This window comes from Linepithema humile, chromosome 6, assembly GCF_040581485.1.
Source record: "Linepithema humile isolate Giens D197 chromosome 6, Lhum_UNIL_v1.0, whole genome shotgun sequence".
NCBI lineage: Eukaryota > Metazoa > Arthropoda > Insecta > Hymenoptera > Formicidae > Linepithema > Linepithema humile.
In genome coordinates, this window is record NC_090133.1 from 5,268,387 (window position 1) to 5,295,220 (window position 26,834).

Here is a 26,834-nt window from a genome sequence, read left to right on the forward strand (position 1 = left end):
TGTTACTATACTATTAAATTTATTAAATTCATAAACTATTTTCATGCATTGTGACTTAGAATATAAATGTTAAAAATAATAACAAGCAATAAAACAAAACTATGTTAGTGCATCATCAGGAAGTCATAAAACAACTCCACATGTTTACTAACTACATCATCTCATCATCATAAGATGTTTTACTTAATCAATCTTGAAAGATAAACGTATACTGGCTATTTTATCATAAATTTCTCTCCACAGATCATAAAAATATCGAGAAATCACGAATAAAAAGCAGCAAATCGGTTTATTGTATACACCTCTAATGGACAAGCAATTAATAACTACCGACGACCAATTCACATAATTGACACTATTCTACTACTAACACACAATCGAATCGCCCTTTTAATCGCCGTAAAATCTTTCTCCAAATTTTTGCAAAACTCGAGGAATCCCGCCGTATTCATGCACGTTCGATGAGGCTAATTAGCGCCTATCTCATCGACGTGAGGGATATATCGGTGGTGGAGGATTGATAAACAAGCGGGACTGTCGTCGCGTGATTGACCACGCGGGGAACAAATTGGCGATTCGCGGAGATGAGGAACACGATGTGGACACCAAGCACTTGGTTCTACAGCGGACGAAAACAAGCAAAAGGCGCGATCGAGCGACAGCGCGAGAGAGCGCACGAAAAGTAGGGAGGTTAGGTTCGGCAGGTCGCGGGAGCGTGCGGTGGCGGCGACGGCGTCGCGGCGCGGCATCGAGACGCGCACGGCGCCGCGCCGATCGCGGTGAACGGACACGGATCGCGATTTACCCTCGCCGAACCGAAAAAAAGAGGTCCGACGGTGAACCATCGGCTGTATGCGTGATGGGCGCACGTCGACCTCAGTTCGGCCTGCATGTCATAACCTCACCATCGTGTTCGCTCGCGAAGATCGGTCGGCGTACGAAGCAGTCGCAACGTGCGAAGAGACGGGTGCCGTAAAACTTGTTCGTACCTGTTCTCGACGCGGGGTTCACGACGGCGTACGCGTCAGTGAAGCTCACTGTTTGCTCTGACACGATATTTACAAGCAACAAACGTCATTTCGCCGAGAGCGCAGTGTAACCTACTATACAAACACCGCACAACCACAGACTAACCACAGACAGGAGGGGAGAGGGGAAACTTCATATCTTACACTATTCTAGACGCAACCGATTCGCGTTTCTCTTGTTAAGCCGCCCCCGCATCAACGTCACACGTGAATGAATCGGTGTGAATTATGACTTAATTAAGTTTCAGAAACTGCTTTTGTTGATCAATCGAACATTGTGTAGCGTATTTATTTATTTAACAATCTTGTATTAATCCTTGACACGTGTCAAACACTTGGATAGGTATCAAAACTCTCTCACTACTGCGACATTTACCTTAAGGTATTATAGATGCAGAATACATGTGCAAGTTGTGTAATTTTTACATAAGATGGCACTCCGATCACATTATCGGCAAGTAAACATGAACTGTCATTGCGACGTATCTAAGAATTAATACTTCATGATCTTTGACGACTAACCATCAATTGGCTCCGCGTTCAAAACACGGTTGATCCTCGTGGATTAAAAAAACGCGTAATGTTTCAATAAATTGGCAAGTGTCTGATCACGTGATTGTGCCGACGAAAAATTTCGTAAGTGTCCAATAAATTTGTGGCAGAGCGTTCACAGAAAGCGATTCACACGATCAATAGTGATCGGTCGTTTTTACAGTGCAATCCATCGTTGCTGAATTCCTCTCGTGCAACAATTCCTCGAACGTCTGAAATTTCTTCGCAAGCCAGCACGATTTTCTCGTCCAGAAAGTCGAGATTATGATATCTCTTCAATCACACAATCAGGTACGCGCTTCCAATGTCCTACACGTATCAAATGTTGCATTACATCAGCAATGTTTGATACTGTATCTTTCATATCTCTTGTATATAATATAGATGTTTTATCGTCCTTGAAGCAGTCCAAAAAAATATTCTATCTTCTATTAAATATTGACATTCAATTCTCTTTATCTGTAGTACCTAAAATGTTTCTTTTAAATTACAGACAAACAGAACAGAAATGTACTACAATTACGACATAACGTAGATTTATCTCTCTCTTACTTCTGTAATAATACAAAATATTTGTGTCATAAATTAATGTAGTACAAAATCTTAATCAATAATTGACTTAAAATTTTAGTAGCTTTGATGCAAAGTTTCTAATTTTAACTAATTGTGTATATAAACTATTTCTAAAGAATTAAATTTTTTTCTGCTTTTTATTTCTGTCAAATTTAAGAAATATATAGATTATGCAAACGGTGATTTGAATGTTTAAACAATTTTGGATTTTTAGGTTTTATACCATCTAACACAGTTGACCTTGGCAGTGACTCCTAGGACAACTTCATATTCTGTCCAAACTAAGAAACAAGATGAGTCTTCGCAAAAGAATACAGAAGAGACAATTTGCCGGGATAGTCTTGAAGAGGTATTCTATAATACTTATTTTTATGTAAATGCAGCCAAATATATATATATAATATATATATATAATTAATAGTACAGTTATAAAATTATCCAAGAAATATATAAAGATCAATTATTCTAAATAAAATTGCAATTTTTGTTTTACTCTTGTTTTATTTGTAATAAAGTTGTGTACACAAGTGGAATAATTTGATTTATTTTAGGCGGCGAAAAATTGTACTGAACTACCAAAAATGAATTTGAGCGCTTCAAATGCGTTAAGAATGAAAAAGAATAAGGTGTGCGTAATATTAGACGATATAACTATTAGTGTATTTAGAAGACCTTTAGAAGAAAATAAGTGGAGAGTGTCATATTTGTCTGGCCTAAGTTTTGCCGAAAACAAACGGGACTTTCCATGCTCCTCGTTGACAGAGCCTGTCATTCTACCTGTCATAAATCTAGCATCCAGCAGACAGCAACACAGACTGTTACATACATGGTATGCCAAAACGCTACACAATCATATGCCAATTCGTACATTCAAGTCTCAGCGTAGTTTAAAAATGGAATTGGAGCAGAATCCAACACTTGTGAGCAGAATAAAGAAGTGGCTTGGATTATCTTCTAATCTTAATGTGGTATAACATATTTATTCAAACAATTTGACAATATTAGGATCACACAATTTAGAGTAAACCATTTTATACTAATTGATTTTATTTTATTATTGTAGGGTTTGGTGCAAGAACCAAAGAGTTCGGATTACGAAAAATTAAAACAGATTTTCAATAACACCGAGGCAACAATGGACGAGCAGAAGAGAATAAAAATCGCCTTTGTAGAGGGATACGAGTCTGGATTGCAACGGCAGATGCGAGGTCGAACAATTTGGCTGAAGGTCATGCAGAATATAGTAATTGTTTCTGCAGTTATGTTCATAATCTGGGCTTATCGTACGTATGAAAAATCATTACTACTTTTCTTCCACGACAAGTTTTTGTATTGATTAAATTATTTATATTATGCAGTTAGCTATCCAGGAGGAGGAATATTCAAGCTTCCTATGAGTCATAGAATAGAAATTGATCCTGAGGACATTAATGTTACTTTTAATGATGTTAAAGGAGTAAGAAATTTCCTTCAACTTTTTCAAATATCAATCTTTGTTATTATAACGTTAAATTAATTTCTGCTTGTCTGAATTTTCTAAAAATTCCTTTAGGTAGACGAAGCAAAACAGGAGCTGCTGAATGTGGTGGAATTCCTAAAGAATCCAGACAAATTTTCCGCCCTTGGCGGAAAATTGCCGAAGGGAGTGCTATTGGTTGGCCCACCAGGAACGGGAAAGACATTATTAGCCCGCGCCGTTGCTGGAGAAGCTGGTGTACCGTTCTTCCATGTGGCAGGTCCTGAATTCGATGAGATTCTTGTCGGCCAGGGTGCCCGGCGCGTCAGGGATTTGTTCAGTGAGTTGAAAACATAAACTGAAGAGGATAAATTTAACGGACAGCACGAAAACAATAAATACATTGCGACGCCAAAATTATTGCAGTTGTGCCAACTTTCTCTGTGCTTTTGCAGGAGCGGCAAAAGAAAAGGCGCCATGTGTCGTGTTTATTGATGAGATCGATTCCGTAGGTGCAAAAAGAACAAACTCGGTTCTTCACCCTTATGCGAATCAGACGATTAATCAATTGCTCTCTGAAATGGATGGGTGAGTTTCTTAACATAATCATAATCTCGCAACTCTTATATAATAAAGATGAGATGTGTAGGTCTTAATATAACTTTTGAAATTTAATATAAAACTTTCTATTTTACTTAAAACATTTGTTATTTTTTTAGCTTCCGCCAGAATGAAGGTGTTATAGTTCTTGGTGCTACAAATAGACGCAAGGATCTTGATAAAGCACTAATGCGTCCTGGCCGTTTCGACGTTGAAATTTACGTTAACAAGCCTGACTATCTTGGTCGTAAAGAAATACTAGATCTTTACTTATCCAAAATATTGACGCATGACGTCGATACAGTTTATTTAGCACGCTGTACGACAGGATTCACCGGAGCCGATCTTGAAAATATGGTAACGAATATCAATTCATAATAATGTATGGTTCTTCTTACAACATATCGTGCTGATTTTATCTACAGATTTTTTTTATTAGTCTAGTTCTTCCCTTTTTCTATAATTTAAAAATACTGAGAAGCAATTTTGTCTATTAGCATTTTTGAAATAAACTATTGAACCTTAAATTTCTTGATTTTTGGAAATTATCAGCTAAGTAATAAATCGATAATTCCATCGTATTATAGATAAATCAGGCTGCGCTACGTGCAGCAATTGACGAAGCAGATTGCGTCACCATGAAGCACTTGGAGTATGCTAGAGACAAGGTGCTAATGGGTCCCGAGGGTAAATTAAAGTTACGCGATGAAGAAGTAAATCGTATCACAGCATACCACGAAGCAGGACATGCTTTGGTGGCATTTTATACAAAGGATGCTACCCCACTTCATAAAGTTACTATTGTACCACGAGGGCCATCATTAGGTCATGTATGTAGCTAATTTGTCATCGATCGTAAGAGATCGATTATTTCTTTACAAACTATTCTCCACAAAATTTCTTCTTTATTGCAATTTATGTCATTGAAATGATTGTTGAAATTAATCGTAGTTTTAGTTCTTTTTTAAGTATTTTTAATTGTATTTAATTTTTGTATTTATTAATATGCAAATTATATATTTTAGACTTCTTATATGCATGAAAAAGACGTTTATCACATCACAAAGTCGCAGTTGTTAGCAAATATGGATGCTATGATGGGTGGCAGAGCTGCTGAAGAGTTAATATTTGGTCCGGAAAAAGTAACGACTGGAGCTTCTTCTGATTTAGTGGTACGATTTTCAATCTCGTAATTTTTTGAATTTTATTTCATAAAGCTCTTTCGGTTTAAATATCATATAAGATCTATTAAATTTTTAAATTTATTAAATCTAGAAAATTTTAGTAGATTTGGAGTTTAATTTTTATACGTTATTATATAATTCATAAAAAATTTCTAAGAATATTATAAATTAGATTAAGTAAAGAAACATATATCTAATATCTTTTTACAGGAGGCAACAAAAGTAGCGGAGATGATGGTGAAAAGTTATGGAATGTCGGATAAGGTGGGATTGAGGTCAATGATAGAGAATAAGAAGCTTTTCAGTAACGACAACACGTACGCGCCAAGCACGAACGAGCTTATCGACAACGAAGTAAAACGGTTATTGCAGGTAAATTTTTTGTACTAAAAATAACAACTAATTTCTACCGGAAAAAAATTTTTACTTAAAAAAACTTTATTTAAAAACCAATGAAATTATTGATTATAACGCTCCTTCTTATCCATAATTTACTAAATCAGTATTCTTTTTATAGGAATCCTTCGAGCGCGCAAAAACAATCTTAAAAACACATGCGAAAGCACACAAGCAGTTAGCAGAAGCGTTATTGCAATATGAGACATTGGATGCGGGTGATGTGGCTGCTATAGCAAATGGTAAATAAAATGTAATATGCAAATTAATGTAGTATAACTGAAGACAGAATAGTTTCTCATATGTAAATATGCGTCAGCAATATAATATTCATAAATTGATATTCGTAAATTACTAGTTTTATTTGACGTTATTTCAGAAACAGGATTTAGTAAACGAGAATCGTCTGTAGATACGAAGAGATCGACAAAGGGATCTCAATCCTAACGCGATTATTTGAAAATAAATTTATCGAGAAGGTAAGAAGCAAATGTATAAAATTCGCACAAATGATTTCTGTATTTTGTACGAAATCCATAATATGAAATACACTTGAGAGGCAAATCGCGATACCCGAGTTTTTTTTTAATTTCCTTTTAAACAATCCCATTTTTTCGATATTTAATGCAAATACAATTAATGTCACATTACTTAATTATACTAATTTATATTAAAAATAGATGCTGTTGCTATTATATTAAATATCTGGCAGGTTAGAAATAAATAAATATATATATTTATATTGTTTGTGAAAATTTCTTTAAAAAAATACATACTAAATTTATTAATTAAAAATTAATGCATATTATGCATTTTCATTTAGTTTTTTATCCTTAATTTAAATTTAAAATATTAGGTAATATTTTTTGCTTAAAGCAAAATAAAAAAATCCTTTGTTACTCCGTATGTGCTTTACAAACAACAATGTGTAAAAATAAATTGTTTTGTTTATGCCTTATTGTCTCTACTTTAAAACGATAGATATTTTTTTTTAACATGCAATAGTACCTATTTTTCAACGAAATGTTTATTGTTATTACATGTTAGCTTTGGTTAATTCATATTAAATGTCGTGAAAAAAAACGCCAACAATTTGCTTGAAAATTTAAATAGATATGCGCCGAGAGCTTCGTACTTGTTAGTACAGCATTTTTAAATGAATAGCAAAAACAACGACAAAAAATACATTCAATCAAAAAATTGCATTTTTCGACCGGAAAATTTATCTTTTTCTTGCAGTTTCCTCTTCCTGTCTATTTAATAAAAATTTTAACTTACTCTTCTCGAAACAAAGTGAAACTCACCGAGATTACCAACAGGAATTAATTATTGACAATTTCGTCTTCCCTTTGGTGGCCCTTGGGATCCATAATCGAGGAATTGCAAAATGCTCGGCGAGAGTATGGAAATATACGGAAATATACGGAAAACATAACTGGAACTTTAATCTATCACTGAATAGATATTATAAATTATACTGATTATGTATATATATACATATACACATATATGTACATATTTATATACATATATCTCAAGACTTGTGTGTTATTATTTTATCCCTTGTCACCTCTTTAATATCTATAATAATTAAAAATTTTACGTTATATCTTTCTGCAGACAATTAAAATTTACTCAACAATCGAAAAATGTATCAGGAAAATATCATTCCTTGAGCAGAATCGCCGAACTTAGCACTCTAACGTTATTTTTTGCTGAACTGATGTGCGACTGATTTGGAAATGTTTTTTTAGAACTTTAAAAATTTTTTTTAACATGTCTGTATCAAGTAAATATGTGTGATATATTGCTATTTTTATATAAATATTATTCCATCGCAGCGTGTTATTTCGGTGATTTTTTTCCTTTAATGAAATGATTTTTATAATATTGTATTTCATATTCGTGTTATTCTAAGAACGGTATATATTATAGTAATCGTGTACATCGGAGAATACAAAATAGAATGTCAAATAATCATTGCAGTACTTCAATTAAGGTAACGTAATGTTACGGTCACGATATGTTTGTGTTTACTTATCATGTTCACGTATGGGATCCGTGTACGAAGATGCATATGTGCAATGTTTGTGTCGTACCGCGAATTCATTGCATTTTTCTGCACAAGCTGACATGTATCGGGGGTGTCATTGGGTGATCGTGAATTAGAGAGACAAGTGATTGCAATTAGTGGTCTTTTCACAATTGTATTCATGCGAGCGAATGATGCGACCAAGCGTGTCTAAAGTGGCTCGAATGTAATCAGCGTAGTGAATCAATTTTGCATTGATATCACGATGAAACGGTATATACTGAGATTTATATTAAATAAAAAGCTTGCTATACATACAATTTCTGACACATGTGTCTATAAAAATTATTGAAGCAACACACCGAATTCAATTAGCAATACACTTAATTTCGTGAATAAAAAGGAGTGGGTTTTTAATCTTTTAGAAGAATGTATATATATATATATATATATATATATATATATACCGTCTAGAAAATACTCACTATGGTTGCAGAAAACAATTAAAAAAACACTTATTATAGTCGTGTACGTATAATATACATACCGTTCTTATATTTGTCACATTCGTAGATTCGGCGCGCCGACCAACATTAATTATTCTACTAAAGGGATTAATTTTAATTTTATTAATATTTCGCGAGTCACTTAATACATGTTTCTAGGTTTATAAAACATGCTTAAAGCCTCAAATAAAGTTTATTACAATTTGCCGTGACTCCTCCATACGTCATTATCGACCCGCAAACTCGATCAGAATCCCAAATGATCCCCGAGTAATGGTGCAACTGACCGACGTCAGTGACCCCTAGCTCCAGTGTCACATGACTCTTGGATTCCAAAGCACGTGTAGCGATGGAAATAGCTATTCACCTGATCGTAGTAATGGGATAGCGTAATAGCTAATAATAACTTCCGCGTTCCATATGTACACACGCATACAGGCGCGCCGCGCTCATAGACGGTGCCGTACGCACAATTTTCAAAACGCTATAACTCGGTAAAAAATTGACGTAGCGACGTAAACCAAAATGGGATTTTCTATGCTCCGTGTTCTGCAGATGCTTATGCTCAGTAAGTATGCTCCTATCATGGCACGTATTTATGAGTATACTTTCGTCGTATAAAACGATGAATTATAAAATATAAAAGAGCTTAATCTGACGAGAGTACATAATTATTTATTTATTCGTAAATAATAGTTCATGTTTAGTTTTATTTAAATACCAGAATTTTGAGTGGCAGCTTTTCTCGAGCAGAGTTGTCATTTCTCGAATTAAAGCTAACCTCGAGTTAATAGCCATTTTCGAAAAATAATAGTTCTATATTTGCTATTAATATGAAAAGAACTTATCTCTGAATGCAGTGTTTTTGCAACATTTCACTCTGTAATAATAACTTTTTCTCTAATATTAAAGTGACATTTTCTCGTAATTTTTTCCCTTATATTTAAAAAAAAACTAAAATTAAAAGAACTAAATTTGAATCGCTATCATGAAAAATTTCATGTCCATGGAATCGCTCCAACGATGCTCGTAACGATATAATATATGTAAAAGTATTTGCACGTTTTACACAATTTATAGATTTTGGCGCTCAAAATGTATGTGACGAATATCGTGTGCTTGTGCATTTGTATTTATTAATTTTCCAATTTTTCAAATTACTTTTTTCTTTAAACAATTCAATTATTCTATTTTTGAATCACGAAATAAAGTGTTTTTACATCCTTCTACACTTCAGCAATCATAATTTATATTTCAATCTCGAAGAAACAGGTTTCTGCTTTTTTTTTTCCAAGTAATATCAGAAAAATTCGGTCAACGCTGACGCGAAAAATTCTCCGACGATTACCAGCGTCGTTTCGACGACACGTCCAGTTGCGTTGCGATTCGCGCGGGAAAAGCGCGCGATTTACGCGTTTCCAAAGTTTGCGCCAGGGCTTTAGTATCGCAATTATATCGGGCGTTGGAACCGGAGATTGAGTCGGGGCTCATAACTCTCGTCGGTCGTAACGTTCAGCTGCAGGCCGTTCGTTCGGCCGTGCCTGCATTTCATAGGCCGCCAGATGTTACGCGCCTACATATCAGCGGCCCACCACTTCACGTGCGCGGTACGTACGTATTCATTACTAAATTACAAGCAATGCGAGCGAACGCTATGATGCGACGCGGCTGTGCGGAACAGAGGCTGCTGCGTTTCAACCGCGAATCGCCGATGGCACGTAAAACAACGTCGGGCAACGTCGAGCTCTGTTTGTTCACCCACGACGGAAAAGCCCGCGGCATTTACAACCGCTGTTCTGCATAATGTAAGATCGTTTTCCACTCTTAACACGTCCATTAAGTGGATTAACGAAGTAATGCATAAGTGATATATTGGACGGGGTGCACATATGACTGTGTGTGCATTAAGTGTGTGCGATAACTAAACGCCGTTTTAAGTCCACAGAGCTTTCGAATATTGAAATTAAATTCATTGTACTTGTGTAATGAATGTTTGAGAATGTTTAACAATTTCTTTCTCGTTTTGCCACTGTCTTCTGAGCAGTTGTGTTAATATAAAAAAAAAAATCTTTTTGCAAGTCACATTTTTATATTTAATTTATATTTTATCATTTGACGTATTTTCTCTTAGACTTGTATCTTCGCCAAATTATGATAATCTCAGTAAACAGTAATCAATCATCCGTGAGAAATAAGGCAAGCGAGCAGACGATCAATTCATTACTTAATTGAATTTCGGCTTATCTCGCTCGAGATTACCCCTCTTTCAATTTCCCATCGTGGAAAATTGCCCGCGTCCCTAAAACAATCCCTAAACAATCCAAATTAATTCGAGCGGATGCGCGATGATCGCGTTTTCTGCTCGCGGATAAATCGCGGCGGGCAAGGGGGGAGAGAGAGAGAGAGAGAGGGGGAGGGGGGAGAGAGAAGGGCGGCTAGAAGCACGGACTTGTAGCGAGCAGATACAAGCGTGAGAGGGGGGGTGAGGGGAAGGGTGGTTTCTAGGGGGTTACATTGTCTGGGGAAGGCGAACACTATTTGCCGGCAAAGTAGATTAGGTCGGTATTGATAGAGACGGAGCGGCGGAAAGAGAGAGGAAGTAATAGACCGATAAGGGTTGAAGGAGGTTGGACGGCGGGAGGGGGAGAAAGACGCAGGATGGATGAAGGTGGGTTCTCTGAGACGGCCAATATAGGATGGGATATAGCAATAGAGTTTCGCTTACGAGGTATAACCGCGTTAGACGTGCCCTTTGTTGTATCAGTGCGCCGGGGCGCAATTGCCTTAAGTTCTGATCTCACGAGATGTCGGGATGCTGGATGGCAGTCCGGCCGGATGGGTCGGGCGGCTTTTTTTTCTTGAGTTTTACGTACTCGAGCTATCGTATCCGCCACGCCAATACTCGATCCGGTGTGATTTTTCAGCGAGAATTGTTATTGATTTATTTGTGTTTTAATTTACTCGCAGCTGATAGCTTAACATTCCGATAGATTCTTGATGTACAAGAGCGTCTCGGATTTTGCTCGTGACATCTGTTCAATTACAATTCGTTGGCCAATTCTGACATTCATTGTAAATTGGAAATAATTAAGCGAATTTTTTAATTTTTTCTATCTTTAGCTGATCGTAGCCAGAGTGCGTAGTGTGTATAACAGTTACGTAACGGTTTATACGCGCTTAACATGTATGCATGCATATACACGCGCGCCTCGTTCATTCATAAATGGTGCGGTGTGCGCCAGATTCTTAAAACGCTGTAACTCGGCGGAAAATTGACGTAGTAACATGCGAGAAAAACGGATCTTTTATGTTTCCGCTTATGTCCAGTGCATGTGCGCTTATCACGACGTATATATGCAAGAATGAAATATAAAACGGCGGATTACAAAATACAAGACAGACCTTATCTGACAATTCTAGAATCATTCATTCGTAAATAATATTCTCGCAGGAGCTGAAATGTTTAATCATTTATTTGTGTCAAACATCATCGCGAGTCTTTTGCAAATTATTTCGTTGCACACAAAGTCGTATATTTTGTATGTGAATTATCTTGAAATTTTTCCGATTACATGTATATTCTCTGCCTGTCCTTTATATTTAACCGTGTCATTTTTTCCCGCTTTTTTTTTATATCACGCCAATGCACTTAGAGTGGCACATACCGTCACGTCTGGCGGGTTAATCAGAATTTTTACGGGCTGGCCCGAAACTCGGCGCAATCAACATTAAGCTTTACTACCGGCTACTAATGCACCGGTATTGCGATCCGTCAGAACGTGGTTGTATTTTATTATGCTCATCCGCTGCATCCGGTTCAGCTTGTATCAAGCCAGCGTGTATCAGCCCTTAACCCTGCTCAGTATTCCTTGTAATTGCTCGTTAATTATTAATATGTCAATAAATCACGAATATTAAATTTCTTAAATATAAAATGATCATTGACGTAGTTGTGATTGTGATACTTTTATTATTTGTTTTTTTTTATTCTTTAAATATTATACTAATTATTTTTATTTCAATATCGCGTATTAGACGTTGCATTGAATGCGTTGTACTTAAGAGAGGATCAATGGTTGCGAGTAACATTTTCCTGAAATGTCAATCTGAAAGAACAAGCCAGGTCGACGACAAAGCTAACAGCCATTTATCGCTACACTTTGTAGGCTATTATTTACATCATATAAATTATTGATTCTTTCAACAATTGATGTTAAAAGTCCTGCAGACCTTTAAATTTTTAATTTAATAACATTAATAATCTTTAAATAACATTGGAAATTTCGTTTCTAGAATATCTTTTTTAAATATTGTAGAGTAACGGTTTTCAGATTTAAAAATATTTTTCGTGCAATTTCTCTACGATTTTGAAATATTTCTAGATTTTAAATTTTTAGATCATTATATTTAAAAATTTTTGTTCTATATTTTTTTAAATAGTTTTTTTTCCAGAAAATTTTAAAATATCAAAAATTTAAATCTCAGGACAATAATATCCATACTTTTTCGCTCATCTAGATTTTGTAATGATCCTACTAACAATAAGTTAAAATTATAATTTTAAATATTATTTTCAAGACTTACAAACGGAAGATAATAAAACTCTTATTGTTACAACTGCTTATAAATTGTTACGAAATGTGTGTCGCTTGGTAATCATTAGTTTGAATCGGACGCAATTGCTTTACAGTAATTTATAGAGCTCCCTGATTGGAACAATATTAAAAAATGCCGCAATTGATAATATGATTCCTCCTTATCTGCTTCTCACGCATTAGACATCTTTAGCCTCTTGCACACCCTAACGCTACATCCCTTTTTGTAGCTCTTGCATGAAGTTACGCACTTTTTTCTAAAGAATTCGAGCAAAAGAAGCGATGGTTGGTGGTGCGCGCCGCCCTTCCGTCACGAAGGACTTCGCGAGGGTGTAGAAGAGGGTCGGGGAAGCGCGGCGTAGAAGCGTATAATACATAATGTTCTTGCCGCCCCTTAGAATGTACAAGGTTTCGGTTCGTACATCCATCTCCCGCGTCATAAGCACGCCGACTAAAACATCGTCGATTTTTCTTGCATAGGTGTTACGTGTTTTTGATAAATGGCTGCCCGTGCGATCTCTCCCTCCCTCTCTCCCTATCACACCCCACCCCACACTTTCCCCAGCCTTCTTTCGACGTTATTGTTCTCGAAACGCACTAATATGCACTTTCAGCAACCGCATCCGAAAGCTTGGTATTTGCCATTTTAACGAGCTGCGCCGGTCCTTTTTGATTTAGTTCTTTTTCATAGAAAAAGAGTGAGCTTTTAGGTTGACGGAAAAAATAAATCTCTCACAAGCGTAACGCGAGAAGACTTTTATCTATGAAACAAAATTCTTTCTTAGCTAAACTTTTCAATTTTATACATAATAAAATTTAAAACTAAAATTGCTTGAATAATTTTCGAATATAATTAAATAATAATTTAATAATATACGATTAAATAATAATTTAATAATATATGAATTAATGAACACACACACATATAAAGTTTTACTACCTTTTTGATGAAAAAACTATGCATACTTAGTCTTAAAATTAGACAAGAAATTCGTCATTAAAACGTAACTGTCATAGTAAGACGAGTCTGGATTAATATTCTACTAGATATTAATTTACATATAATATAATTTTTTTATAATTGATGATTATATATAATTAGACTTTACGTTAATTCTTTATTAATTAAAATTTCAAATTATTAAATAATCTAAAGATTTCTGTCACTTTCTATTCTTATGACTGAAAGAAGGTGTAGATATTAATTTCTGTGATACTAGAGAAACGGTATCAAACGATATATAAATATGATATATAAATGGTACATAAATATCATTTGATACCGTTTGATTAAAAGCACTTTTTTATTGGCTATCGATCCATACCAATATGCCTATTTTGCGAGTGGCGTGGACGTTATCGATCATTCGCTTTACGACCAATAGGACTTGATGATCGCAGCAGGGGGGGACTAACCCGGGGGGAGGGAGGAGAGGATATCGGCGGGATGAGCAAATGACTGGCGCAGCACGCGATCTTCTATTACTTACCGCGTTAATTGATATTGATGTGACGTAGTCGCTTTCGAGAAGGCTGATCGATATTAATGCGACGCACCTTACGGCGTTATTGAAGGAATGACGCTGGTTGTACTCTTTCCGATATTTTTTTTCTCCCGCCGATCAATGCGTAGGTCTCGATAACGTTTTATCCAATACTCCATTGTTGATAACAGGAATAAACGATATCGGGGAAAAAGAGAATCAACATTCAGATAAACGATCATAAAAAAGTTGACAAGTTATGACATGGTCGTTCGGGAAAATTGACTCTATATTTTATACATTTTACAATAACACTGCGTGTCCGGTGTTTTCGTCGAGACCGGCTTATATATGTGACGACTGCAGCTACAGAGAGCATTAAACAATGTCTGTCTCACGGCGATTTCCGATCTCACTCATTCAAACAAGTTTCGAAGACAGATGCGGGAGGGGGAAAAGAACGAGGAAATGAAAGGCGATGGGACGGAAGAGACTTATCAGGCGCATTGCCTTGTTTCTGGCAATTAGTCATGATCGACGTCACGCGCCGAGTGTTTCCAAAGTCCATCGCGACTAATTGCCGCGAAGGCGACAGCCACGAAGTAGCCATCGGAAATTTGTCAATTGCAGGTAACTTTGGCTCGTTCCGCGCACAGTTTCCTCGCAGATGTTCCTGATAGGCTAAAGTTACGGGCTACGCTTGCGGAGCACCTTACTTCGACGGCCGTTCCTGTGTACACCAATTTCTTTATTCCCCGCCTCTCCCCGCGCACACACACACACTCGTCTCCTCCACCTTCTCCCAAGTCACCTTCGTTATTTTCTTTGTTTTCTCCCGCCGTCGAATGTCGCGATCATAAAATCGATACACTATACCTACGGCTGAATCCAAAGGGAATTCCGATATAGATTCTATAAAAATCTGTGCATTAGAAATCATCTTTGAAAACGTGACCCCATGTTTTTTTTTTATTAAAAATTGCCAAGAAAATCCGTACTACTTTTCTCATCAAATTAATTTTTCATGTTTAATTACGTTAGAAATTAAAACCTGTTTTAAAGGTCTGCGCATTTTGAGATATATTTAAAGAAATATGACGCACGTCAAATTAAAAAAAATGTAGCAAAATTGTTTCGAATAGTGGGAAACACTAATTCATTAAGTGTATTGCTACATAAGAGAACTTCGAAGATGACGGGAACCATTAGTGAGTAACTAATTGAGGGGTTCAAAGGTAAAACCCGGTAAACTCGAGTAACTGACATTTATGCAAATGTCAGTTACCTGATTTTACGTCCGAACCCCTTAATTAAACATAGTTGTCCGCTGGACATTCCAGAAACTTAACTGAAAAGCCAAGTTGAAGAAAATCGTGCGTAATTTTATATAACATTCACGAAATTTTCAGAAAGTTGACTTGGAAGCGTATTTTATGATCACAATATCGCTGTTGCGCATTTTTTCCTCACAAATTAGGGTAATAATTAGCGTTTGCATTTTCTAAACAAAGTTTGACGGAAAAAGAGCAAATCTGCACGAATCTATTATTTATTATGCTTGTATCTAGACAACGTGAATAAAGTATTTTTGCGCATTGTTGAATATTGTAGAAGGTAAAAAGCTTTGGAAATAACTTCATTGTTTTCTGCACCGCGCGCCCATACAATTGTTTTCAAATCCACAAGCATTCTCACATCCTTATGTTACATATTACATCCTTCACTTCTCTTTCCCTATTGTTCGGATTTAAAAACTGTTTTAAGTCCATTTGAAAGCCTCCCTCAAACCTTCCATTCAGAGCCACACACGCTCATTGCCGGACGTGGTCCGCCAACATTTCGCTATTTTCTCAGAGCTCCCGGTACCGAGCGTCGCGACGCGTCGCGTTGTCGGCCGGATCTCGCGCGTCGGCCACGTGACGTGGCACGTATACGTGAGCGTCGGCAGGCGTCGAGACGCCGCCGGAAAAGGGGCGTCCGCGGCTTTATGTTCCCGTTGGGAATTCCGTTCTCATGCCTCACGGCGTTTCGTTTCACGTCGACGTCCCGCCGCTGTACGTGAAACTACCGTGCCACACATACATATATCTGTTTGTATACATATACGTGCGCGCACGTTCTAAGCCGCGCTGTCAGACTGGACACGAAACTTTGCTGGATCGCCTGCCGTGATCCGCGAGTCACGTGACGCGATACGCGTGTCAGGATCGGCTCCGCGAGACGATCGCGTGCGCAGATGTATTAGCAGATTGTTGTTGCAATTTAGCGTTATGTGATTAGCGGTGGCATACGGCGTGTAGCACTTAGCAAATTGGTTGAAATCGAATATTAAGAATATTTAAACTTGCGGTGGAGTAATTTAAATATAAAAGAACAAAGTTTAATTTTTTATTGCGTTATAAATAATTTTTCATCGCATCTCAACTCGGCGGAATGTATAAAACTAAGAGACTTGATGATTTGATTTTATTTGTATAATTTTATGTGCAACATTTTAATCTTTACTGCAGCATAACATAAGTGTTGTTACAATAACAACAATGTCTGTGCCGTAAAGTGTCTAGTCTAAAAAAATTCTTGATATCTCTTGAGAATTACAAGATATCAAATGTGCAAACATCGCACACAAATAAGGCCGTTTGTAGCGATAAAGAATTCAAACTTTATCGTGAAATTCGAGCATCTTCGCGTCAGAGTACGCACAAGCACGAGCACCCTCGAATTTAAGGATGCTCGAACAACTGTTGCGTGCATCCTTCGCAGCTTCTTCCGCGTCGGCTCTCCTTCCGCTCGACTGCTCGCGCAGCATGCGTCGCGCCGCGCCGCTTCGGAATATGCGCGGCGGATTCGCGCGTGCGAGAGGTCGCCGCGGGCGGACGGATGCCTAACGTCGCAGCGCGCGACGTCGCGACGCGGGTTACCGAGCGCCGCGCCGTCAGTTTGCGTCTGTCTAGGGTCGCGACGCCTTCACTGTTACGTAGTGCTGCGACCACGCTCCCGCTTTACGTACACGATCGAACCACCAACGATATCACCGTCCACGTCCTGAGGATCACGTCAACATATCTTCTCGCTCCGATCAAGATCGATAAATCGTAATTACGTCTGACAGATCGAGCGAATAAATCGGAAACGTTCTTCGGGGGATTGTTTCTGTTTTAACGACTAGCCGGTCCCGGAGAAGTTTGATAAAGCCTTCAGGTGCTTTAAGGAGACCGGAGAATCCTTGGACAAATCTGAGAGATAAGTCGAGACTTTGAGAGAACACCTTGAAGAAACTCGGAGCACCTGAGGTATCTCGTAGAAGTTTAAAGGAAACTTAAGGAAGCTCGCAGATTTTTGAACAAGTTTACGGAATGGCGAACTGATTTACAAAAGAGATGAAAGCAGCTTTTTAAGGAAGTAGATTCTGTGAAATTTTGAGACGTGTCGAAAGAGCAGTCGAAAAGTGTTTCGGACGTTATCGAGAATCACGTAACACTCCGAGGAGTTTTTAAGAATCTTCAGGTATCTTGCATTATTCTTCAGTAATTGGCGAAAATTGAGCGAGAATTTGCAGCATCTCGGTTTCAGGACGTTTCTCAGCACCGAACAGCTTTTACGTCGCGTAGATTTTTAGTCACGTGGCCGGAGTGCCAGGACTTTTGAGGGTACATTGAAGGTGTCTTCTACCATCCGTAAGAAGACTCATTTTCAATCTCATTTCTCGATATTTTTATAGAATCCGAGAGAAGATTGTTCGATCGATATAAAATTGATTAAAAGTGACGTCAATAAAGAACTAAAGAGCGTAGTGTCTCGCGCGCTCCACGATCCATCGACCTATTACCAAGAACTTTCTGAGGAATCTCCACCGCGAATTCTTAGACCTGACGAGTGTTTCTTTAGGATCCCGCTCAAATCCTTGCTGGAGGATATTTTTGTCCGGACGCCACGAGAATCTTAAAGTGGAAAGGTCTGACATTTAAAAGACTTCTGGTTATCCAAACTCCACGAACCATGACTTCGAAGAGTTCTGTTTGAATAGTATTGAACATAGTAAGAGCGACATAAGTGGAATTGTCAAAGACTAATAATAAGATCTTGAAGTTGATCGATCTGCAGACCGAGATTTTTGTGGAATCGGTGAATTCAATCCAGCGACTCGGGGGACGGAGTAGATGGATCTATTTTGATATCTGACAGAATTGTTCTCTTTCTGCTCTCCAGTAATTTCGGTGAGTATTAACAGTTTTTAATGATATTTATGTTTAGAATAAAATATAGACGTTGAAAATGAAACAAATTATCACGAACAAAAATTGAGAATTTGTTCTTCATTATTATTGCATATCTCGAAAATTTTTCTATTAAAAGCAAAAGTATAATTAATACAAAAGAAAATTTGTATGCAATAAAATATATTAATATGTTATATATTAAAATTTTAAAAGGAAAAAATCTGATAATTTCATGAAAATTGGGTAAATAATTTATAAATATCTAGCTGGATATATAATTTTGAAATATTTAGATAGGGGTGTTGTATTATCTGTGTGTTAAATAAAGAACTTTCATATTTTACGAGCACCTACTGTCCTAAAATTTAAGTACGTAAAAGAACTGAAAAAATATTGAAATATTTTTGTTAATCCACGACCAATCCAAGTTTAAGCGCATAAAATCCAAATGCATTTACGGATACATGAACCTTTATCGCGTAATTTATTACACGTTCCACGTTACATTCTCGAATATAAACCGCCTCGTATTGTCACTTGTTTCGCGCAACATAGTTTTACATAGTAATAACATAAATATTCAAATATCCACAGTTGTAAATATTCCAAGGTACCAAACTAATAAAATAAATATCCGAATAACGAAATATTCATGGATATTTAGCCATTCTAAAAATTACGACGCCAAACAATCGAAGGAAATGTCATGTCAAAGAGAAACAAAGAAAAATGACGTATTCGTTGAGATTCACGCAAATCTACAAATTCGAATGCGCGAAATCCAAACGCATGGATTCGCGAACTTTAATCGTGTAATTTATTACACGTGCCGCGTTATATCCTCGAATATACACGGCGTTCTCGTTGTCGCTTGTTTCAAGCAACGAGTTAGATTACTGCTGGGTGAACTTCACAACTTAATTCTCTTTCGCATCGCAGCTGCGAATATCAGTCTACACGATTGCTCGCGAGCTTACGCGCTTTACTCGCAAAATCTCGGCTCGGCTCAGCTCGGCGCGGCTCAAAACTTGACGCTAAACTGCCGACAATTACGTTTGTCGTTTGCTCTGTCTGTCGCAGACTAGACGACGGGCATGCTCGTTGCGCTAAAACGCCGGAAAATTCGTTATCAATTTCTGCTTATCGGGACGTGCCGTCGCTCCCGAATAAGGACCCGTTCATCCGCCCGGACGAGCTCTGAAAGCGTGCGCGGGGATTAACTTGAAATCAGCGCCGCGGCGTGTACTGATTACGAACAATCGTAATTAAATTCTTTCCACGCTAATGACTGCTGGCACTTGAGCTCCGTGCAAATGATATTTAAATTAGCACGCGTCCCGTATACTAATCAAGCCGAACCTCCTCGCCGCGAATGTGCCCTCTTTCCGCCGAATTATTAATTAATATCGCATTACGATCGCATCAACTTCGCATGATTTATCCGGCAAAAATCGGATACTCCAGCCAGATCGTTTGAATAATAATTTCGATAACGATGTTTTCGTTATTATTGCTGCCATTACATTTAACAACCCACACCAAACCTGAGAGAACTTTAATGAATTACAAAAATAAAATTACATTTTGTGAAAGCGTTGATAAAATTTTGATAAATTGCAGGCAATCTCGAGTTCTGATTCAATTGTAAGTTTTTAATACATATGCAACATATACAATTCCTTCGTTTAGATTTTTTTTTATAAATAATGGATATTTTTAACCATTTTTTGAATTAACAACAACAAATACTCGAAATTCTTAGAAGAACTGATGTTAATGTATATTTTTAAATTAAAAGGCTCGAGAGAGACGTATTACTCAGAGTCGGAGATTATATCGTACTACCTATTTCAGACTCACCTTGCACGGCCGTTTGCGTCAAGGTGGCGGAAATATTTCGCACAGTTTATTAGAAGCGTATTTATGAAACGAGGATAAGTGGTTCTCATGAGAAATCGTTAAACAATCGTGATTGTTTACACAGAGTTTTGCGAATGCTGGTGGTTGCCAAAGCAACAATATCTATCTGCGAAAATAGTTTTTCAGGAGGCGAAGAAAAACAATCGATCGTGAGGTCGATGTTAACCAAAAGCTTCGTTCACGCAAAACCGGATTTTCGGTAAAATCAGTGATAATAATCGCTTGTGCTGAAAATCGAAGGCGATGAAATATTACTATCGATGCTTTCTCTCCCGCACAGCGCGGAAAATCAAATGTATAAAATTAAAAATATATATTTTTATCGCGAATTTAATTAATTTGACGAGTTTATTGCCGATATTTTTGTTAGAAATATTTTTAATTAGACATTACATTCATACTGTTTTAATTCTCTCTCTCTCTCTCTCTCTCTCTCTCTCTCTCGACATTAAATCTTTTAGTATATATATATTTCGTTCAATTCGACTCAAAATTTATGAATCAAAATGTAGATGAAAGGAAATGCAATGAATGTGAAATGAGCGAATGATTCATCTTATACTTTTTTTTTTTTTTCATGGAAATACATCAATATAGGTTCATATTCAGAACATGTTAACAAAGTTCCAAAAGCATCTCTGTCGAATATCAATACATAGTTTCAATGCGTATCCCAATGCGATTGGTTAATCACGCGTATAGAATTTTATCAGAATGTTGTGAATAGGGACCACAAATTCTCGATTTCGTGATGATTGATTTTTTTGTGGATTTTTATATAAACGCTCTATAATTTGGGACAAGCAAACGTTGTCCATTCGTTTGAATAGTTCAAAAAATAAATAAAAAAAGTATAGTTCTTTAAAAAATGATTAAAAATAATATTACGTATATATATTTATAAAATTATATATAATTTCTGAGAAGAACACGTTACATGCCATGCATTCCGGCTACACATTTTGGCTTCTTCTCTCTAATGTAACATTAGACACAAGTTCTTTTTTTTTTTTTAGTAAAAGGAATAAGAGAAACCTCTAGAAAGGAGTAAAACTATGTAAATGCAAAGGCCACTACACTCTCAGAGATATTTGAGAGTTTTACACGCAGAGTGCTACATTTGTGTGTGTGATATTAAATATGAACTGAAACGACAAATTTCTGCGGAGAGGACAAATTGCTGGCAACATAGTCCGAATGGCGGCAAAAGCAGCTACATTCCAGCTGCGCAGAAGTGCATCCCGGATACAGCCGGTCGGCTGCGCAACATTCCGCTATAGCTGCGGTCATTTTGAACACGCTGGGTTAGCCAGGAATGTTAATAGAAAATACTCGGTGTCTCCAGACTTTAATTATGAGGCGCGAATGGAGATCGCGAGGGAGTCGGGCGTAGGGGGGGGGGGGAGGGGGAGCGGATGGTAGGAACAAGTTGGCGCAAGAAGGGAAGAGAATAGGAGCCTCCCCTGTGAAGTCTCGAATTACAGAGGGTGAAGATCGTGCCACTTGTTCGACGGAAGCGTCGTGTTTAGCTTCTCACCGAAGAAAGTATCGAGAATTGGCAAGATTTCGAACTGTAATGCGAGATATTGGAACAAAACACGGGAGAATTCTGAGGGTTTTGAAGAAAGTACGCCCGCGTGCGCGTGGAGAGAAGCGGGGAATTTGTGAGAAATGAGAAAAAGGGTTGTGAAGAGAAAGAAGAAGGAGGGAGGGAGGGAGGGAGGGAGAGTAAGGGAGACGCGAAAGATTGAAGTGCGTTGTGGGAGGATTACGGAAACGTAGAGAATCGGCGAAAGGGAAACGAGGAGATAAAGTCGTGGAGAGCGGGATGGGCGTCATTGTGAAGTCACCGTAGGGCTCCGTTTCTTCCCTCCGCGCGACTTCAGCCGGGTCGATTTTCGAGGTTGATCTTTGAAACGAGCCGACGGCGCCGCAACGTTAAATCCGCGATTAAAATGCATTGCGTAAAATCAGAGGGGCGGCCGGCGCTCCTCCGTTCCGTTCCTGCACAGCAAGTAAATTACATAGCGCCGTCAATCCGGCTCGGATTTCTCCAAAGCCTCGGGTTCACGCGAGACGGAGCAAAGCGGAACAGGGGGAAGTAGAATAGCGCAAAGCGCAACGAAGCAAGTTGGGCAAGGAACAGAGGAGCGCAATATTCCGCGAAGAGAGGAAGAAGGCCAAAGCGGAAACTGGACCAAGGAGAATGAGGAAAGTGAGGCGCGGTATAAAGCGAAGCGAAATAACGCGAAGAAGATTAAAAGAAACAGAGCGATGTAAAGTAAACCAGAATGTAGCGGTGTAAAAATAGAGTGAAGTAAAATAAAGCAATATAGAGTAATAAACGGCGGAGGAAACCAGAAAGAAAATTAAGAAACTAAAGAAAAGCGGAAGAAAAGAAAGGAAGAAGATAAAGCGCACTGAAATAATGCGAAAAAAATTAAAGCGATCTAAAGCGAAATAAAGTGAAATATAGCAGCGTAAAAATAAAGCAAAGTAGAATAGAATGGAACAATATAGAGCGCAGCAAACTCTAAAATAAACATATCAAGGCTGATGAGCGAAGAGGAATGTCCAAAAATCGGAGAAGAAGCAAAACACAGCAAAATACATAACAATGCAATGTAAAACAAGAGATGGAAAATCACATTATTTTTTTATTAATTATCAATATTTCTGTTAGCACATTGAAAATATTTCACTGAAAATTTTAATATCCGATTAATTAAACAAAGGATTTAGAGAAGGCATAAATTCTACTTTTTAAATGGATATTTTATGTATGTATCAGATAATATATAAATGCGACATAAAAATTACACGACGTAACGGTATGATGTAGCGGGATAACGCATAAAAAATCAAACGCGCGTGCGCGTTAATTAATGCAATATATTTACGCGTTGGTAATTGTTTAATGCAGTTTTTGGAAATAATCGCGGCGATTTATATTATTTAGGCGAATACATAAAGGCGCCGTTTCAAACGTCGATAATATACGCATCTGGCGAGAAAGGATGGGAAGCGAAATGGCGACAATGAAAATTCGTTATCCGTTGTAAAATGAAATTTACGCGTCGCGCCCGATACAATGGATCATCTCGATCCAAACGTATCGCTTTTTGCAGTCGCGAGCCGAGAGTTCGACAATTCCGCTCACAAGCTGCGCGTGAAAGATGTGGCGCGCGGATTTATCCGCGAGCGAGTCGCCACAAAAGCCGCCCCTTTCGCCGCTCTCGCGTTTACGTGCCAAAATGCGTCACAAAAATACGCTCGCAGCTGCCAGCCTGTACGATTGAGTTCAAAAGGATCCAAAGATTTAAGGATTTTACGATCCTGGCCCGCGGGACACGAGAGTCCGGGATTGTAAAGATGCGGACGGATCCAAAGCTTCAGGTATTTAAGGATCTAAAGCTGTGTAACACGGAATTATTCCGGAATGAATCACAGCAAAGAGTGCCCTTTTATCCACTTCGCTTTTACGCGCTGGCAATATATATCGTAGGTAAGTTTGATACATTTGCAGTTGTAAATGTTCAAGCGAGTCTAAGGGTTTAAAGGTTTAAGAGAAGGCACCGATGAAACGTCGATCCCGCAAACTCATTCTTGTGCCTTCGAGTCTATAGATATAGATTTAAATATTTATTAATTTAAAAATCTCAACCTTTGAAAATCTAGACACTCTTAATTCTACAGATTCGCGACGGCTTTAGTTAAATATTTAACAAGTAAATAAGTAAGCTTTGAGATCTAGAATCACGGGTGCAGTAATTTAAATATTTAAATATTTTTGCTAAAAGAGTAAAGCATTTGCAGAGAGATCTGTAAACTTTCAAACTTTCAAATATTTAGATTAAATGTATTTAAATAGTTATTGCATTTTTAACTTACAAGCGACGGTGACCTAATTTTACAATTACTATTTCCACAATTAACGCGCAATCATAATTCAACTGTTATTAAAATTTCATTATTAATCACAAAAATAGCATAATTTTAAGGTTAATTTGTTACTTTTATTGCCATTAAAAAAAAAATCTAGGTAAATTTAATCTATTTTTTATAAGCATTTAAAGATTTCCAAGGATCTTCAAAAAGAGAAATTTTTAAGAAGCAAGATATTCGTAGATTCATAGAAATGATATTTCTCTTCATATTAAATTCCAATTATTAAGTTAAAGTATCCTCGGCGTCTGCAAATTTATGAATTGTAACTTCGTTGTATCGAGCACAATGGAATATTTTTAATAAAATATTAATAAAATCCACAACCGGCGCGTAAGTCGGCGCCTCGACGTAAGGACGAGCGTCCCTATTGTTTGCATTTCCACGTACGGTTCCTTGGAAAACCGGGTCCATAATTTTAACGTTTTTGCACACCTTCGTATCTCTTTCTCTCTCCCCCCATATTTTCTGTTCTCGCTTTCTGTTCCTTTATCATCCGAGAACGGGATGAAAGCTCCGACCGCATGAAAGCGCGCCTTTTTGCCCCGGGAAATAAAAATTACCATGTCAGACATAAACCGCTCCCTCTCTCGCTTTTTTTTTCACCACCCCTCACGGACTTTCTTCCACCTTCTCAAACTCCCGCCGTATCATCACACCCCATTCCTCCCACCATTCTGTGCACCACTCTGTGGAAGAACAAAGCCACGATGCAGAGAACTGATGCGCTTTATTAGCGTATCCGATCTCCGCGCGGAGATGCTGAAAGATAGCATTCTTACATGATCGAGAATTTGTCAGAAATTCATGAGATGTCCCGAGAATTTCTGAAAAGTTTCAACTTTTAACTCAAGATCTAATTATTAAGATATTTCATCTTAAAAATAAGAGAAAGAGTCGTGACAAAAAAATTGGCATGTGATCAAACTTTTGCCAGAGATTGCGGAATTTTATTTTAAGCGATTACTTTGTACGTAACATATGTCATATATTATAACAGGTATCTTTTCATTTAGCAACATTTGTCGTAGTTTTACATCTGATTGATATTTTTGTATGACAATTAATTTATTGGAATAAGTAATGATTATTTTTAGGAGAGAAAGTTTGCGAATTTAAAATTAGATTTTAATACGATTTATAGTCAATTTCTTGAATGGTCTTGTAAGATTAAATCAATTTACTCTCGTGCTTTTCATTCTTATTTAACCGTTTGTCGTTTGATTCTTTTTTTTTCATTCAGCAGTATCTAATTACACGACATTAGGAGTTTTTCTCTTTTAGAAGAAGTCAATTGCTTTTCTTTCCGATACTCGGTTTTTGTCTTTTTAATGAAGAGCTACGTCGATTTCGGACTCGTTTGAGAAGGAATCGAATTCCGGCGACGACAGGCGGAGAAATCGGAGGAAGCTTAAAAGCTGTCATTCGCCGGTGCGGTTGCAACGGAGTGCAAGAAGTGCAACGTCGGCTGCATCTCGTCTCGCATTTACACTGGCGAGGAGGATATTCTTTCTCGGTTCACTGGCAATCGAGTATTCCGACGGAGTTAAATAATTGCTAATTCCCGTGGAAACTTTCCTGCCGGCAGATCGGGCGCATGAAAGATCGTGGATCAATGACATGGAAAATAGAGAGGATCAAAAGAATTTTGAAAAGACACGGGAGATAGTGGAAATGAGAAACATTGAAGGAATAGAGAAATGTTTCTGAAATTTTAGACCTTAGGAGACGCGGAAAATTTCCAGTTTGTGTGGAAAATTGACTAATTTAAAAAGGAGCGAAAAATGGAGAAAGTGTGAAAGTTGGAAACTTTTAGAGAAAGGCAAATATGAAAACTGAAAAGTTTCGACGAGGAAAAGAACCGGATAGAATGAAATGTTGTATGAAGTGATATGTGCTTATCTACCATACATTAGGGAGATAAGCACAGCGTAAAGTATGGAGAATTTTGAAAAACGTGAAAATTGTAATACTGGAAACGCGGAAGCGCGGTGCAAAAATAAGAAAAATTAAGAAAGAAGATTGAGACGCCGTGGGAAATGGAGATGGGCGCGGAAATGGATAGTTGATGTCGAGATATCGATTATGGCACGGTGCGGGGTGTCGATACAGTTTTATAGGTGCACGCACACACGTGTTACACGCAAAGCGTATTTCGATGCCTGAGACAGTCGGACAGTTATTGGTACTTAGAAGAAGAGCATCGGAGAACCATAAACTTGGGTGATCGGAGGTTACAGAGACGGTTTAGTGACTGCACGGGCGCGGCGGCGGGCGGGAGGAGGGTGTCTCCGATCCGCGTGCAGGATGCATCTGCATTTAAAGTGGCTGCGCTTGCCAGAT

General features: G+C 37.7%; 2 protein-coding genes across 11 annotated transcripts in view; one reads left to right on the forward strand and one right to left on the reverse strand.

Moving 5' to 3' along the window:
• LOC105677033 (transcription factor SPT20 homolog) overlaps positions 1 to 26,834 on the reverse strand; it is a 51,321-nt gene that overhangs the window by 8,176 nt on the left and 16,311 nt on the right. For 4 of the 9 annotated variants that reach the window (XM_012375340.2, XM_012375338.2, XM_012375339.2 and 1 more), the window contains exon 1: positions 990 to 1,131. The exons of 1 other annotated variant lie outside the window; for it this stretch is intronic. The gene's annotated coding sequence lies outside the window, so the exon portion shown is untranslated. Of the gene's footprint in view, positions 1 to 152; positions 310 to 371; positions 694 to 905; positions 926 to 989; positions 1,132 to 1,172; positions 1,352 to 26,834 lie in introns of those variants that run through there. 4 more of the 9 variants (XM_012375336.2, XM_067357132.1, XM_012375337.2 and 1 more) reach the window with 4 other exon arrangements.
• On the forward strand, positions 1,522 to 7,329 carry YME1L (ATP-dependent zinc metalloprotease YME1L). Of its 2 annotated transcripts, none has more exons than XM_012375342.2 (14): positions 1,522 to 1,664; positions 1,744 to 1,871; positions 2,368 to 2,502; positions 2,705 to 3,121; positions 3,217 to 3,436; positions 3,512 to 3,609; positions 3,706 to 3,949; positions 4,065 to 4,197; positions 4,329 to 4,566; positions 4,797 to 5,039; positions 5,235 to 5,381; positions 5,604 to 5,765; positions 5,911 to 6,031; positions 6,169 to 6,359. In XM_012375342.2, the coding sequence occupies exons 2-14, from the start codon at positions 1,845 to 1,847 to the stop codon at positions 6,234 to 6,236; spliced, it is 2,253 nt and encodes a 750-aa protein (XP_012230765.1). In that variant the 5' UTR covers positions 1,522 to 1,664; positions 1,744 to 1,844; the 3' UTR covers positions 6,237 to 6,359. The 2 variants fall into 2 exon arrangements, with proteins under 2 accessions (XP_012230765.1, XP_067213236.1); XM_067357135.1 differs by adding an exon at positions 7,029 to 7,329 and having other exon boundaries at positions 1,561 to 1,871; positions 6,169 to 6,268.

What these genes read in the sequence shown, in the direction of transcription:
- YME1L (XM_012375342.2), top strand. Translation starts at nt 1,845, where the DNA reads ATGATATCTCTTCAATCACACAATCAG. An exon ending in TATCTTCTAATCTTAATGTG is followed by an intron (nt 3,122 to 3,216) that starts GTATAACATATT and finishes TTATTATTGTAG; the next exon opens with GGTTTGGTGCAAGAACCAAA. An exon ending in AAGTAAAACGGTTATTGCAG is followed by an intron (nt 5,766 to 5,910) that starts GTAAATTTTTTG and finishes TTCTTTTTATAG; the next exon opens with GAATCCTTCGAGCGCGCAAA.